The 18,151-nt window shown below is 44.5% G+C and overlaps 1 protein-coding gene across 1 annotated transcript in view; it reads left to right on the forward strand.

Moving 5' to 3' along the window:
* The window catches only part of CPNE4 (copine 4), a 1,215,102-nt gene that overhangs the window by 525,896 nt on the left and 671,055 nt on the right, over window positions 1–18,151 (forward strand). Inside the window, exon 3 of the mRNA XM_069211919.1 lies at window positions 13,580–13,759. Within this exon, the coding sequence (XP_069068020.1) occupies window positions 13,580–13,759 (180 nt within the window). The remainder of the gene's footprint in view (window positions 1–13,579; window positions 13,760–18,151) is intronic.

The following is an 18,151-nucleotide window of genomic DNA, read 5'->3' on the forward strand; positions in this document are numbered from 1 at the left end:
GAAAGACACGTTGGCCTCCGATAGAACTGTGACATCCAAGTAGTGTTTACGTGCCTGTTGGTAAATTTAACTTAGTAAAGTGCTGGATAACAGGTGTGCCATGGATCCACTTTATGGGATAGAGCTCAAAATGGTTTTCATTACCAGCTGTATTGAAGATCAAGGAAATATTGTGTGGTTGCGTGTCACTGAGGGCCATATGTACGAATACATTTTCCCATAGACACAGAATGGATAAAACCCCTTGCTACATCTGGCCCTGAGTCTTTTGTTCATCCTCAGTAGGTGGCAAGTTAGTCCGGTTGTATTGCACTATTGCTGGGCTGGTACTGCATTAGGCAATTTTAAGTAGACTTCTAGGTCATCAGCCACCATCAAGGGACCAGGTTGCTTCTTAAAAATTAAATCTGGGCCAGCTGTCCAGTGGTAGAGGGGTGCAATGTTAGTGGTGGGAATTGTATGAATCATGATTTGACACTGACCATAAGAGATAGGTTATAGATGTACTTGTGATTTCATGTGATTCCATTGTCATGACCCAAAATATTGGGATCAGAAGCTAGTGTACTTTTTGTGGTACTCAGCACCTGGGTCTGGCAATTCACTGTGTCCCTAAGTTGTTGCTAACTGCTTTACAACACTTTCTGCCATAATCATCTAATTACAATGCAGGTCTGATGTGCAGGCAATGGTTACCTTGGAACTGCTTTTTTTCACTTGAGGAGTTCCTATTGAGTTTCCAATGTTAGAAAATATTCCTGGGCTGTGGCCTGTAGATTATGAACCACTTTGTGGTATTTGTGGGAATCCTCAAGTTATGCAGAGATCGGTGGGCATTTTTGGGAAATATGTATGGGAGATTTTAAAATAGTACCAAACCTATTAAGAAACACAAAATCAAATTTTCAATAGCTTCAACACTTTAACTATAACAATTCAATCACTATCATTAACTATGTGATTTACCTATATAGTATATAAGCAGATGCGTACGGTGTAATGCCCTGTTTGTTATCATTATTGATTGTGGGTGGAGGTCATGTGTCACAAGAGCCTCAAGTGATTTATCTTGCCCTCTCGTGTCTTATATCTGCATATGTGATTTATGCCGAATAGGGTAAACATAGCCAAAAGGCAGCCTAGTAGAGGCTCAAAGACAAGCATAAAGTCAAAGAGGGATAGCAGAGGTAGCTGCTTTCTGGGCGCTTAATGCATTGGGATGTAGTGTTCTTTAAAGAGGTGCGTCTTCAACTCTTTCCAAAATGGGAGCAGCGCTGGGGCAAGTCTGATGGATACAGGGATGCTGTTTCATATCCTAGATACATAAATGGAAAATGTTCGCTACCTTGTGTTCATCTTTTTTGTGCTTCCTAGATTGTGGTCTAATAGCTTTGTGGATGTACCGAAAACCATGAGAGATATTGGGCTGGTCTGCAAGATAAGCAGTGGTGCTGGTCATGATGGCTTTGTAACTGATGTAGCTTATGTAACCAAAACCTGGATGCAACGGGTTAAGTTCTTACAGTGTGCTAAAATCACAGATGAGGCATTGTGCCTATCAGCAGAGTTGTTTTGCTCTTTAAATCCATTGTAACCTGTAATCAGAGTGGCAGTAAATAGCTTTTCAAATATCATTTTGTTCTATTGTGTTAATAATTTGGTATTTAACTTTTGCACTGTAGAAATTCATATGGAAATATTCCTTATTAGTGCGGTTGCTGTAGTGAACATATATTGGGACATATGTTTTTTCACTGACATGGTAGAAATATCAGATTTATATATCTAAATCTTGTATATCTATATGTGTGGTGTGTTTATATGCATGAAGCTATTTATTTATAGCATTTATAAAGCGCTAACTGTCACCAAAACGGGTATCCTGGCGTTAGCATACAAGGAGCTATCTAGCTGTAAGTGCACATGCCAACGTCCAACAGCAGAAAGGAATTACTTCGGGAAGAGCCAGGTTTTCAGGGCCTTTCGAACTTGCAGCATTTCCGGTGTGGCCTGCAATGAATGCAGGCGCTCATTCCATATCTGAGCTGCCTTAACTGAAAAGCCCTTGACTAGATCTTCTGTACGCTCCAATGCAGACAAGGTTTGCAATGTTTGATCGGAGAGATCTTGGAGGATTATGGGCCTGATTACAACTTTGGAGGAGGGTGTTAATCCGTCCCAAATGTGACGGATAAACCACCAGCCGTATTATGAGCTCCATAGGATATAATGGACTTGTGATACGGCTGGTGGTATATCTGTCACATTTGGGACAGATTACCACCTTCCGCCAAAGTTGGAATCAGGCCCTATATCTTTTGAATCTATAAGCACCATTTCATTGTAGAGCCTTGAAAACAATACACATGGCCTTGAACGTAATCTTCTGCTTCACAGGGAGCCAGTGTAATTCCTTCAGGGCATCACTGGCCGAGGACCTACGAGGTCTATTCAGTGCTAAGTTAGCCGCAACTCTGTACAGTCTCTTGACCAGGTATTCGGTTCCCCGAGTAGTAGGGCAAGCTATGTGGATACTTATGGTTAGACATACATTCATGCATAGCCACAGAGCTGCATAACTGAGACAATTCTGATGGAGAGCTGTGGCCCACAAGATGTAAATTTCCTGTACCAGTGGCTGAAAATCTCCAAGTATATATGGATATATATTTGTGTAGCATACTACAAGTTTTAAGGCTAGTAATTCAAATGCAGCCAAGAGCCTTTTCCTACAGAGCCGGCATATCCTGCTGTCAGGCTTCTGCTACAGGTGACACAAGAATACAGCAGGTCCTCCTCTGGACCAGATGGGAGTAGATGCCCTCGGCAACATACCAACTTTTCAGAGGAGTTCTCTAATGTGCGTCTTCCAAGGCATCTGTTCTGTGGTTGTCAAATGGCACCAGCATCTCTTGTGCAGTGTGAACATGTGCTGCACGCGAAGCCCCGAGCGAGCATCCCACAGCTCATGCGCTACTGCAACACTGCTAAGAGCTGTGTGTTTTACAAGACTCCTGATGCAATACATGCGTCAGCGCCCGCTCCAGGGAAGCTTCTGGAAGGTTCCAGGAAGAATAAACTCAGCCAAGTGCACAGAAATGATTCCGAGAGCAAACAACCATCTGTGAAGATTTTTCTGTGCTCTGTTTATTGACAACCTATGCAAGGATTATGGAAACCAATGATTCACACAACTAAAGAAAAAAAAAAACACATTCTTTGACAATGCAGTGGGGGTTTGCACAATTATTTTAGTGTGTGAATTTGACTTTGACAGTGATTAACTGGAAAGTGATTCAAAACTGCACCCTGCCTAATTGAGATCTACAAAACCCAAGCCCACTGGACAGGACACTTACCTCAGCCATGCAACTAGGGTCACCAGTGCTTAATTTGAGCCGGTGGTTGCAGGTGGGGACCAGTGTCATTCGTTTTTCGGGAGCTGCACTTATTTTACCTCTTCAGACTTTGACCTAGAAGTAAACAAAGAAACAACACAAAAGAAGGAAAGGAGAAGGAAGAGAAATACAACAATAGAGACAAAGAGAGACATCAGGGATTAAAATGAACCAGCAAGAGTGAAGTAAAGGAGCTGTGAGTGCATGGTGGTGGAACAAAGAGGCATGTGGTGGAATCAAGACTATGCAGCCTTGGTATTCAGCAATACCAACATTCACCGGAAACGGCTGCAGGCTTCTGTGAAAAACTAGGGCACCGACACTTATTGTTTGATAAATTAGGCACCAAGGGTGACAACTTCTTTTCCAGGTCATCACAAACACAATTTCCCAGCGGGAGCTCCTCCGTTAAGGCATAGGAGCGTCGCCTCCCGCCAGCAGAGGTAAATCCATCCTGCTCAGGCCAAACTCAGTGCTTCTCTCATGCTGCCAGCAGCATGGGAGCAGCGTCTGGATTGGCTGTAGGGGAGTCGGGGAGCCTGTGCTGCAGTGGAACCATAGGAGCAGCAGAGCAGTGATACGTCGAGAGGCAAGTAAGTTCTTTTTTTTGGTATTGATATTGTCGCCCCTCCCCCTACCGCACCACTTTTCCTTGACATTGGCCGCTACTGCAGTTTCCAGTCCCAGATATTTGTGTGATAACCTACAGCATTCTGGCTGATGTAGTCTTCTTTTGTTTCCATTCAAACTAACTAATATTCCTCAAAACAGTAATTTGTTTGTGGAAAGTTCAGGACTGGAAACAGTGACTGTAATGACCTGGAGTGTGGGAGTCACTCTGCATGTAACACTGGTAGCCCGTCAGTGGGGAGTAATGCCTACACTAAGTATGATGGAGTGTAGGTGTGTCCCCCTGCCTTGTCCATGGGGATTGGGAGGACCTAAATAAGTCACAACGTTCCCATCCTTCCCTGGACTGTTCAGGTTTTCTTGAGTCTCAGTATGTCAGAAAGATCCTGGAAATGCCAGCTTATTTATGACATGCAGTGTTGGGTGGGATAGGATTGCCTTTTTATTAGATGACACCCAGCTGATCATCTCTCTGACCGAGAACCCCTCAACAGCCAAGAAGAACTTCAGGGACGGGATGGAAGCAATCACCACCTGGATGAGGGAGAGCTGCCTTAAGCTGAACTCTGACAAAACCAAGATCCTCATCTTAGGACCTTCTTCCTCAGCCGGGTATGACACCTGGTGGCCCTCAACACTCGACAAGCCCCCCACCCCCACAGACCATGCACGAAACCTGTGCGTCACCCTCAACTCAACGCTCACAATGATCAGACAGGTCGACTCCGTTGTCTCCACCTACTTCCACACCCTCCGACTCCTACAGAAGATCTTCTTATGGATTCCAACCGACTGCTGAAAAACCGTGACACATGCCCTAATCACGAGCAGACTTGACTACGGCAACACCCTCTATGCAGGAATCTCCAAGAAGAACCTGAGCAAGCTGCAACAAACTCAGAACGTCACCACCAGACTCGTCTTAAACATCCCTCCCTGAGAACACATCACAGAACACCTGAAAAACCTCCACTGGCTCACCGTCGAGAAGAGGATCAACTTCAAACTCCTCGTACACGTCTACAGAGCCATCCACAACAGCGAGCTCAGCTACCTCAACCACTGCATCAATTGGTACTCCCCTTCCAGACCTCTTCGCTCGTCTCAGCAGTCGCTCGCCAACGTACCCCGCATAAGAAAGTCCTCGGCGGGAGGAAGATCTTTCACATACCTGGCAGCAAAATGTTGAAACACCTTACCTCCTCACCTCAGACAGTAGCCATTGCTGCCTCAGTTCAGGAAGGACCTCATGACCTGGCTCTTCAACTGATATCTGAGGACTCACCCTTCAGCTCCTTGAGACCCTATGGGTGAGTAGTGCGCTCTAGAAATATATGATTGATTTTCCTGGATACTCCTAACTTGAAGTGATTCTGCAACTTACAAATATTGACTGAGGTGAGGGCAAGTGGGACTATGAATAAAGAAGATGCCAGGAAGTAATTGGGACATTCCTTTTCAGCACAAAATACATCTTTTTGGTTAACTGACAACAGTGTGTGGTCAATAGAGACACTGGACGCTCACCAGAAGTTCTGAACCCTGGTGATGCATAAATGACTTCTCTGAAGTCACTTCATGTGTCGACGAATGCCTGTCCATCAGTGGCATGCTTGTCCCAGGAGCAGCTTGATGGGGCCCACAGGCACCATTATCGCTGATCCTGTTGGGCCATGCGACTCAGAAGATGGTCATTTGTAATTTGAGGGTCTCAGTGGTTACGCAGCCAGGCAGAGAGGCTGCTCTCCAGCCCCTCACCCCCACTTCATTCAGTGGCCTCCTTCAAATGATAACTGGATAGAGTGAATTCCATGTCACATAATTTATAAGACGTGATCCTAAAAGCATAGAGTTCCCAGAGTCGCTTCTTGTGGAAAATTAGTCATATGTCAATGTCAAATAAGCTTGTAAAGCGCATAGCTACCCACAAGGGCTTCCCAGCGCTAACAGGACAAACAAGAAACCTGACAGATAAGCAAACAGTCATTGTAGTACCAATTCCCTGGGACTGATCCTGGGAGTTGTAAATTTCAGGTTACAGATTTCAACCCTAGCGACACAGAATCAGGTTTTTATTTTTCTGAGATGGATACATAGGTTGATACTATATTTGTCAGTAGTATCACCTTTTTTTCCTATGGGTATCAAGCTGCTACAAAACAGAAAGTACTTCAATGGGAAGCGATGCATAAATCATGCTTTCCCGATGAAAATAGATCTGGCTTTGTTATAACTTAGTGTGGATTGGTGGAGTGGGTGTGGGTGACGCTGAGTTAATGGTTGGATGAAAGAGTGGGTGCATTAATGGATGAGCAAGTGCCTGGATGGATGACTGGATGAGCGAGGGAGTGAATGGATGGATGCGTTATTAAGTGCACATGTGGGTGAATGAATGGGGTGAGTGCATGCTTGGATGGATGGCTTGCTGAATGGGCGAGTGCCTAGTTAAATGAAGATGCAAAAAGCACAATGATAAGACATAGGTATAGTGGAGGATGACAAAAGAACAACATTCCTGTCTCGTTCTGAAAGCTCACGTGCAAAACTGCATAGCCACTAGGGCAGGAAATGACGTGCTTTCCAAGACTGAAATGAAAATTCTGTGTATTTTCATACACAATGAGTACATGTTGTAGTGGAATAAATAATAATCCTGAAAAGCAGGTTATACCCCTTTAAAAGACATACCGGCAGTGCTCTTTGCAGTTTTTTTAGTTTATGATAAAAAGTGCCAAATCATTCTTCTACCAGACTGGATTAAGATATTTTAAATATGTATATAGAAGGAATAGTCTGTTGATAAAATACATTCTTTTCAAATTGAAGTTCAGCCTGCGGGGGTACGCCCCCTTGCATATATTAGACCTGCTGGAGGTATAATGTGGCGCAAGGGGTTGCAAAGTAGCGCAATGCTAGCATTGTGCCACTTTGCAAATATGGCACAGGGTGGGGGACTGATTAGCTCCGCCTTAGCATAAAAAACAAGCATTTGTAATGCAACGGGTCTTGCATTTGCTCGAGTTAGAGCCACTAGCGTTGTAAACTCCTAACAGGACTTTTCTTGCCACACTAATTGAAAGAAAAAAAAACAAGTGCGATTGCGCTATGTAAAACAGAGGGCGATCACGCTGCGTGGAAAATAAAAAGATAAATTAGTCCGGAAACCATGCTGAAAACATGGAGCTTTGTATGTTTTCAGTAGTTGGGCGGTGCGCTCGAGGAGGGCTAAACACCGGAAAAGGAGTGACGTATGCATTCCTTTCACTAACTAAATCATACGGATTTTAAAAGGCAAGCCCACGTACCAATGAAAGTGATAGGCATGACATGGGCGTGGTTAAAAGCCCAAAGAGAAATTACAACAGGGACAGAGCGCTTGTGCGCTCAACCCTAAAAATGAAGCTAAGGCAGCGCTAGGGGCTTGTAAATATGCCCTCAAGCTTTCAACTCTGACTAGAGGCAGTGTTAGGTGTCTTGCAAAGGCCTGCAAGATCTACACGGAGAAGGGGCTAAAGGAGAGCCCCACTGAGCCATAGGCAGAGCCGCTGGAATTAGGCATCCGGGAAAGACCAAATATTATGGAAGGATTGACTAAATTTAGCAGCAAGTAAAGGCACATTATTTGGCATAGTGCGGCACATTTTGTGATGTTTTCACCTCATTATTGTGTCATTTTTACACATAATAACCAGGGGCGGCTCCTCCGCTAAGGTAGAGGAGTGTCACCCCACTGCTTTCAGCAGGAGAAAAATAAAATGATAATAACAGATTTTATTTTCAGTTGAGGCATCAGGATAGGGTGGGGGCGTGGCTGAAGGGGGCTGGAGGGGGCTGGAGGGAGGAGTGGTTTGTGCACCTTAAGTGCACATGTCTGTTTAGCCTGCCTTGTTGGGACGACCACACAGACATGCGCATTTAGCATTTTTCCACCCAGCTATATTCAACAGCCGGGAGGAGAAAGTGCACAGGGTGACACTTCCTCTGGTGACAGCAGCCTTGTGAGTGGCGGAGGGGAGTCTGGGTGCCTGTGTGCTCCCGGACAACTAGGACGAGGAGATAGAGGAGACGGGCCCGGTAGACAAGGTGTTATTTTATTTTTATTTCTTTTTTTTTTTTTTTTTTTTTCATCCCCGCCCGCTACTGATAATAACACTATCCGGGCAAAAGGTTCACTTCATCAGCACCAGTTTGATACACAAATACAGAAATAAGCAACAGAAAGGTTCAACATTTGCCAGGGCTCTTGAGAGGGGAAAAGGGAACCGAAAAATGTGGCCCCCTGGACATGTTGAGGGTTGCGACTCTCATTCCTGCCAGCCTTGATGGACTTGCTCTGTCCGAAAGTAGCCTTAGTGTGAGGTAGGTGAGACAGAAAAGGCCGCCATCTTTGAAATGAGGTACCCCACCCTAGGTATTCTTATGACTCACCTGACATCTGCTATCAGACTGGGCAGTCCTTGCATTAGAAAAGCCATTTTGGCGCAGATGCTATTTGTCAAAGTTTCCCCTCCTCGTCCGTCGGCACAGCTGGCAAAGTGTCGACCCCATTTTACATGCCCACTTGCAGCACACTCCAATGACAGTGCCTCCTTTTGTTGCGCTATAAATCCCTACTCACGTGCATTTACGAAGTGATGTTCGCACACTGACTGATGCCTGTGTAACAGCCTTGGAGATGCGAGCACGGGAGCACCCGGAGCGTCAGAGCAGCTGCGTCACACCATGAGAACTAAGGCCCAGGAACGCAGCCAATAGGCTGTCACTTTATAGTGGCTGACGTTGACAGTGATCAATGGCACCACGAACAATTTGCAAGCAGAGCCAACACCTTCAAAGCGCACTCAAGCCCAAGATTGTAATTTTCACAAATGAATCTAGTTGACAGCCGTCAGATTTTTTTTGACAACTCCTCTGTGAAAGTTTAATGAAAAAACATCATGAAGAATGGCCACATCTTATGAAGAATGTGGGAATAAAGCTTCCCTGTCTTAAGACGTCGCCTAAATGGCGGCTTTGTGGCCAATTTCTCCCTGGGGCTCAGTCACAGTGCTATCCAGCGCCAGCAGGTGTGAGGAAATTCAACTAGGTTTATTGCAATAATGCCAGAGTAGTCCCAAGAGGGCCAAATGCTGGCAATGATATCCGAGGACTTAAAAAATGGTATTTCAGATCTTTGGAGAAAACCTCTCTTCTCCTCAACCTGCAGGCCTCTTGGTGTGGTTGCAAACCCAGGCCCAGACGTATTAACATTTTGTGTTGTGGTTGCGTCACTCCTTAGACACATCCCTCACGCAAAATGTATTCCTGGATTTACTAAGTCCCACTACTTTACCTTACTTTGCATCAGGGTAACTACTTATATCCCTTTCTGCCTTTGAAGTGGGCAAAATTCAAAGGAAAGTCTCTGTTGTTGACAAGATCCTGCCTTGCCCAGGCCTGGCCCGAGACACACACCAGGCGACTGGAGACTGCTTTGGCCCAGGCAGATTGAAGGCAAGTGTCAGGAGAAAATCAGCCAGTGCCAGGCCCTAACTTGTTACTATTGACTACCTCAATGTGTACTAACACTGCACAGTTGCGGTACAGACCACACGACACAGAACACACAACTCCAACATATGGGATTCTATCTTTCTGGTCTCTTAGTATGTGTGTCTTAAAGAAACTTTAAAGGAGATGCTTCAGTTCATGTAGAATGATCCCATATACAATAGCTTGGCTATTTATGAATAGTACACATAAGTTTGTCAACAGGTGGCCAAGGAATGCCCAAACCAAGCAAGGTTGTGAGGATGGCCACCACCTATGTAAATAAGTCCTCTTTAGATTGGTTGCATGCAAAGTTATTTTAGGTAAATCCTGAAATTGTGGTATGGATCCAGCATTCTACGTCCTACATTGGAGCCCCCAAACATAAAAGCCTGGGTTTGTCCTTGCAAGAGGCATATGGGCTGTTTTTATACTTTAGAATTGTATTATAATGCTAGTGGGTTGAATACCTATTTTTTCACTGTACTTTTACTCTCCAGCAACTCGTCTTAATGGACTTGTGTGCCAAACTCTCAATACAGTAATCTTAAACAAAATCTATGTATTATAAATGCATGCTGCTTATCTGACAGGAGTTACTATTCAGATTTATTGATTGATAACATTTGATCAAGTAACAATCTCAGTTGGAATCCTATTTTAAGTTGGATATAACGTCAATCAGACTGCTTATCTTTTTTTAAAGTTTTTGTGTTACTTGTTATCAAAATAATAAAGTGTCTGTATGTTGTAAAATGAGGCTGCATCACTCATTGTTATGTGACAGACAGCACCACAGAGTTGACCACTTGTTTCTCCGTTAGCCCCTAAAAAGCCTCCTATTCGCTTCTGATGGGGTGGAAGGGGGTGGCAAGTAGTGACATCTACAAGGAGTCAGGAAAGCCTTCTTGACTTTCTGTTCCTGCCACTGCCAGCTTAACCCTTAACACCAGGCATAGGTAGAGCAGTGGCAGGAGTACTCAAGGGCATGTAGGGTAGCATCTCTCATGTAGGGTGGCATCTCTTTCCCTTAGATGGCCTTAATTTACATCCATAGAAGTAGCTTTCTCAAGCAGGATCAGAGCTGTGGACATTCCTATGTGGCAGGAGCTGCCAGTGATATCCTTCAGTGTTCACCCATACAACTGTTCCTTATACTCTAACCTCTGCTACTTTTACTGTACATTACAGACAGCCCAGAAGTTGTTGGTTGCATGTTAGAATATTGACTCAATAATATAATTCTATCAGACTATCATGCGCAAAGTATCAAGGGCCAAAATTTCAAGAAGGTTCATGCACATAGGCAACTATAGATTTACTATTCTTACCTCCACATCTACATACCTTAGTCTCACCCACAGCAATGAAAGGCCTTGGGGCGGTGGTGGGGAGCCCCAAGACCCCTGCAGCCCCGGCCGACTCCCCTACATGAATTCATCTCAGGTGCAAAGGAAGCTGGCTACATTTGTTTGCTCCCTCATGGCTGAAGCAGCTTTTCTCTGCACCGTTGGGTGGGATCAAACCTGTGCTTCCTGCCCACAAGAGTTCGGTCAGGCATTTGAAGTTCAACTTGCTTGCATTCTTGCAGGCAGGGATCAGCAATGTCCAGGTGAATGGCAATGGGCCCAAAAGGATGGGGTCCTCGGGCCACTGGATGGCTTGTTGAGAGGGTCCCACAGCCCCCACCCCACAAAAAATAATTCTGTCCCACAGGATGGGTCTCTGGGGCCTTTCTGACACTTGAGAAGAGGGGCCCCATGCCTCCTTTACCCCTCAAAAGAAGTTTGGTCCTGGGGGATTGGGCTCACTGAGCCCTTCAGAAGGCTCAGTGAGAGGGGCTGCGTCCCTCCTCCCCATTAAAAGGATATCAACCCTGGGACAAGGGGCTCCTGGGGCATTGAAAATGTTCAGGGAGGGAGCTGCACACCCATTCCCCTGTCAAAAAATGATCGGGCCCCAGGGGATGGAGTCCCAGGGGCGCTGAAACAACTCTCCGCAGGCCCCCCACCCCATAATAAAAATAAATTAAAGCTTTGAATGTGTTATGAGTGGATTAGCTACACATATCACATTCACAGTTCAGCTGGGGAGTGACCCATAATGCCTTACAAAGGCTTTTCTTAAATAATCTTTGATGCTGTGGTGGTGTCCCTATACAGGGGTGGCTTTAATGCTCGTGGTGCCCAGTGTGATAATCTTTTTTGACGCCCCACCGCATGACCTTCCTCTCCACGGGTTCCCTCATCATTACCCTCCAATAGTTCCCCTCATCTCTCCACAGCCCCTCTCTCACATGCATTTAATTTGTTTTATAGTGCTACTCATACCAGTGTAAGGTGTCAAAGCACTTTACATCACACACACATTACACAGAGACAGAGTCCTACTATGTAAATCAGTCTATAGGTAATGTTTTATAAGACAATGAGGATTAGAAGGTATAGAAATCACACGTCATCCACGTTAGCAGCCAGTATATTTTTAAAGGTGTTGGAGAAGCAAAAACTCTGGATTTAAAATGGACCACTTTGGTTGTGAATCGTGTTACTCATAAGAATGTATTTATACCTTAATGAACCCTTTCTAGTAATACTGGGATAATAAATAACTAGGGTAAAAAAATAATGTTCAACCCTATACAAGCAGCTTCCATGCAACTTTTGATGACAGTTCCTAGGCCACTGACCTATATAAGGAATATAACTAATGAATTGCAAGTAACAAAAGGATCTCTTTGACAAAAGCAGTAACCCACTGGGCTATCCACATAAAATACAGTTATGGGATCTGCACAGTACACATTTTTTGTATCAGGCATATTACCCTCTTTATGACGAGTAACAAACTGAACTGCCACTAGCCAAAACTGGATCTCTCTCCAGCAGGACCATTTATTGTTGCCTGAAAAATACTGCTCGACAAACCAGATACTCTGCAGCAGGTGCTTTTAAACACATAAGCTATGTCTAAGCTCAGCACCAGCTGCAGCTCCACAGGCTTCACCGCTCTAAACTAAAGCCGTCCATGCCCCTAAAAAGGGGCAGGCACCATCAAGCTTTGAGCACATCAGCCCCCTAACAACATTTTTTTTAATGCATTAAGTCTTCTAGGTCACTGAATCCATGATGCTAGGAGAGAGTTTCATAATTTTTAAAGAAGTCCCAGCTGGAGCTGTATGCTCTTCAGCTTGAAGTGTTGGGACCCTTTGTGGTTGGTCCTATGGGTGCATTTTGTGGCCTCAAAAAAGGTTAAAGAAACACTCAAACGCTTGCTAATGTTTTTTAAAATACTTTGTTGAAAATATTTTGTGACAATCATTGTTATTAAACATTGCAATATGTGAATTTATCAAATATATCTTTGATTAGAGTTATCAGAGATTTTTGACAATGACAATAGGTCTGCTTTATTTATTTGGTGTGCTGACCCATTGACGCAACCAATAGGCCTGCTTTTATAGATTTGTGTTCTGACCCATTAACAAAGTCAGTATGCCTGACATACTTAAAATTAAAATGACACTTTGTACTTTGTTACATGACATAGTCAGCCATGTGCGGTGACAGGGCGCTACCAGGCCCTGCACCCAACCCCATGCTGCGCACGGCTGTGCACTTCGGTGGGGGGGAGGTGCCCAGGGGTGTTGGTTACAGGGCCTGGACGCAGGCACCCAACCCCATGCCATACATGGCCAAAGTCTATGTGTGGTGTGAAGTTGGGAGCCTGAGGGGGTTGGGCTCTTGCTGGAGTTTCAGTGCATGACCTGGACACATATATATATGGTCAAGATACATCTTTGTGGAGTTAAGGAAATTAAACTATACTTTTGTACACTTACTTACTTTTTCAATATTTTCATCCTTGATATTTTGCTGATGATATTATGCTAGCACAATAGTATTGAGGCATCATTTTGGTGCAGTACCATAATTCTTTGCCCCTAAATCCCATATACGTGAATGACCTCATTGTGGACAATGGGCATCTCAAGTGACAAAGGCTTTTTCTACCCTCAACAGGTTGACAGGACAGAGGTTATCCGGACCTGCATAAACCCCATATTTTCCAAAGTGTTTACAGTAGATTTTTACTTTGAAGAGGTTCAACGACTGCGATTTGAAGTCCACGACATCAGCAGCAATCACAACGGACTGAAAGATGCAGACTTTCTGGGTGGCATGGAGTGCACGCTCGGACAGGTGAGTACCACCCTATCTTTTCATTCGTTTGAAATTGTCATTTACATGGTTCACAATCCAGAAGTATGGTGTGAAAATGCCCCTGAGATCTAAAATCTTTTGGTGAATTTTTGTTGCAAACTTGCAGTTGGTTAGTGGTTACAAAGTATAATTATTTCTCCTCCATTGTATCTCTTTTATCAACATTTATAGGGCCAACAAATAGCAAGTGCACCTCAGCTCGCTTGAAACAAATACCCTAAAAGTGCTAATGACCTGCATTGCTTTACCAAATTTTACCTGAGCAGGTGTTTAAAGATGGAAAAAGGTTTACAGACCCAAATATGATCAGGGAGATGAAGGCAGCAAGGGGTGAAAACCAATGTTTGTCTTTAGATATTAGACTTAAATTTGGCAGTGTGGCTAAGCACTCGGTGAGACCCTTTGGGGGCTGTATATAATGATTTTAGTTTGTGATAGTCGTCAGAGACCTGGAAATCATTTGACCGTAAGATAGGTAACTTTGAAAGTGACTGGTCCTTGTCAGGTAGGCATTTTAAGGAGTTCAGTGCCTTGGCGGTGTGATCTTTTTTCATTGATTAAAAACTGATTAGATGGCTGTGTTTGGAACCACATGGGTTATGCGCACCAGTGTACTAGGTAGGCTCCTTTATAAAGCATTAGCACAGTCAAGACAAGAATTTATCACTGTTTGATTACTTAAGCCCTATGAAGGAAGCACATATATGAAATTTGGAAGACAGATATGGATTGACTCCCATTCAAGTAAGAAATATTGAGCAGATTTATTAATCCTAGTCTGTCTGAGTCTCTCTATTGATGCCCAAACCAAATAGGACCTTTTTATGGGTATAGGTTACATGTCAGAATTTACCATCAACTGTGAATAAGATGATTTAAATATTTACAAAAATATCCCTCCTTTGGCTGTAGATGTTCAATTGTTAACTCCAATGGGGTGATGTTTTTGTACACATTATTTAGGATTCTATATTTTTGACACACAATGTATTGACATGATAATCTGGTACCATACTAGGGGTAGCCTAATACCCTAGGAGCAATATATTCACATATTTATACGGAATAGTTAGTGTAGCTAGAGGTGACAGGCTTGCAATAGAGCTCGATTTTTAAGATATTAAAGATTGCCCAGTTATTTTCTTTTAGCCTTTTGACAAATCACAGCACTTCACATGTGCCTACTAGCAGTGTGAGCATTTTGACTGGAGTAGTGGACAGACTCCATATTGATATTTTTACACACTTTAGTTAGACAGCCTACATTACCTTATGCAAATAAAATGAATGTCTACATCAGATCTGCCTTATTGATCACTTTGGCGGTCATTATGAACACGGCGGTGTGGGCCGCCATGCCGGCGGTGGTGGGAAATCCCGCCAGCCGGCATGGCGGCCCACAACGTCACATAATGAAGCCATGAAGGGCCGCCATAGGCAGCCCTCATTCACCGCTAGGCTGCCTCCGTCAGGCAGCCCGGCGTTGGATGGCATCATTATCCGACAGGGCAGCGGTGCTGCCCCTCGGATAATGATCCCTTAGCCTCCAGCCTTTCCCTGGTGGGTTTCCCTGCCAGGGAAAGGCTGGCAGAAGGGATGCACCGGGGCACCCCTGGGGGCCCCTGCACTGCCCATGCACTTGGCATAGGCAGTGCAGGGGCCTCTGTGCAGTGCCTCATCATGCAGATCACTGCCCGATTTACGGGAAGTGATCTGCTCTACGGGTGCAGCTGCACCCGCTGCACAGAGGCATTGGCCACCGTCAATGTTCCGGCCAGGCATTCCTCTGGGCCGGCGGGCGAAAACAATGTTTTCGGCCACCGGACCAGAGGAATGTACATCATACGGTCGGTGGGGTTCCGGGGGCGCTGGCGGTCACTGAGAAGACCGCCAGCATGAACACAGCGGTTTTCACCACCGTGTTCATAATGAGGGCCTTTGTCTCTGAAGAAGGACAGTAGGGTATTGTGTTGATAACCGATGGGTAATTTGAGACTGTCATTGTATTGATATATGGACTGTGAGTGCATTCAGCAGCAAAGCTTAATTTCTGATTATCTCATTTCTACCTCTGGTGACTGATAAGTCTCAAAGCAACAAATCAATGCCCTAGTATCTAACAGCCCATGCAACAAAGTGTTTTCTTGTTTATGTAATAATTAACAAGATTCTAGAAAGATACAACGTTTTTGTCTCCTTCACCAAAGAACCTGGTTTTGAAAAGGGGTGTGGACCCCTACTCAAGCAGCAACCACAATTTATCTCAGGGTGCAGTCACAAGCACACCCCTAAGTAACCTGTGGTTAACCCAGCATAAAGCATGAAGTGGCAACTGTGGTTATCTGGTCACGCCAGACCAGAACAAAGTCACAAGTTCAGGCCAACCCAGATGGAGCATGTGTCGGATACAGGGACCAAATCAGGCCTGCTGAACAAGAGTACCTTAAATCCTGAGTGCAGAGCATTGCAAGATCCCGCATTGAGAATGTTTGCACACCAGTGGTTGTAAGGAAGCTTAGGAGCTGTGATGCAGAGTCCTTTGTCGTCATCATCGTCGAGGATGCCATCAACGAGGGGTGGAGTCGGGGGATGTGTCATGCTGTGTTGGTTTTATTTACTGAACCACAGCTGGGCTGCCAGAGCACCTTCAGGTCCACATTCAAAGGCCCACTTCTAAGGTGGCACCACTTGGAGGGCAAGACCCACAGCATGTATTGTCCATATACTGGGTTCATGATGGGTGGAGCTTCTTCTGTCCCAGAGGCTCTTATCAGGAGGCCAGCCAACTAGCCCTCAGAGTCACTCTGGAGGTACCGGGATCTAGATGCAATTCCAGTCCTTCTTACTCTGGCAGCAGGCGAGAAGTCTTTCTGAGTCTTCCACAGGTCGAGGGGTGTAATGAAGATTTTGGTCTGATGGTCCAATATTTACACTTGGTTGCCAGCACTGAAGTAGGAGATGGTTCTGGAGGCTTCCACCCCAGAGGTATTTGAAATTTCCTACCTCCCCACTCTGGCTCCAGCTTATCTGAAGTCACAATAGACTAGTGTGAAACCCTTTGTGAGTGTGCCCAGGCATAGCCTTTGTGATGTGCATGTGTGGTAGGTGACAGCTCCTCCCCCTCATGAAGTCAGAGATAGTCCATACTGCCAACACCTATGCTCCTTTGGTTCACTGTCTGGGAGCAAAATGCAAAGTCTAGCTGCCAGCTGCACTAGTCATTAGACCTAGGAAACAGGCTGCAGGTTCCAAATTGTTAAAACAAAAAAGTTCCATCTTTCTAAAAGTGGCATTTTCAGAATTGTGACTTAAATTCCAACTTCACCAATTAAGAGAGTTTTAAATACCAATTCTTTAGACACCAAAACTCGACATTCCTACCTGCTGCCAATTGAAAGTTATCACTCATTAAATGTAATAGGCTGACCCAATGTTATTCTGTAGGACAGGTAGGCCTTTCAGTAGTGAAAAATAATTTAAGAGTTATTCACTACCAGGATATGTAAACATTAAAAGTACATGTCTAAATATTTAAATACTTTGTACACTGCCCCAAGGGCCTTTTATGGTCTTCCCTAGAAGTGACTTACATGTATTGAAAAGGACGGTTTAGGCCTGGCATCTGTATATAATATATCACAAACATATTAGTTAGACATGGCATCCTTGGCGTAGTCTCCCCTAACTATTTTCCTCTACTTCCCAGGTTGTTTCTGTGTGCTGGATTCTGTTTTTGCTGTTTTTGTACTCTGGGCACTTTACTGCTGCTGACCAGTGCTAAAGTGCAAGTGCTCCCTATTTGAAATTGTATGTATTGTTTTTTCAAAGATTGGCATATTTGATGTACTAATAAATCCCTAGTAAAGTGCACAAGAGGTGCCCAGGGCCTGTAAGTCAAATGCTACTAGTGGGCCTGCAGCACTTGTTGTAGCGCCCACACGAGTAGCCCTGTAAACATGGCTCAGACCTGCTACTGCAGTGTCTGTGGGTGCAGTTTTAAGCTACGAGTTCGACTTGGCAGGTGTACCCACTTGCCAGGCCTAAACCTTCCATTTTTATACACATGTACGACACCCCTAAGGTAGGCCCTAGGTAGTCCCAGGGGCAGAGTGCAGTGTATGTTAAAGGTGTACTGATGTGTTTTACATATCCTAACAGTGAAATACTGCCAAATTCGGGTTTCACTGTGTTAGGCTTATCTCTCTCATAGATTAACATGGGGGCTGCCTTTAAATATTATTAAAATGCAGATTCCCATTGAGAGCAGAGAGAAATATGGGGTTTGGGGTCTCCGAACTCACAATTTCAGTCTTTTAGTGAAGTTGGTTTTTAGATAGTTAGTTTGAAAAGGCCACTTTTAGAAAGTAGGCA

This window comes from Pleurodeles waltl, chromosome 10 (genome assembly GCF_031143425.1).
Source record: "Pleurodeles waltl isolate 20211129_DDA chromosome 10, aPleWal1.hap1.20221129, whole genome shotgun sequence".
Lineage (NCBI taxonomy): Eukaryota > Metazoa > Chordata > Amphibia > Caudata > Salamandridae > Pleurodeles > Pleurodeles waltl.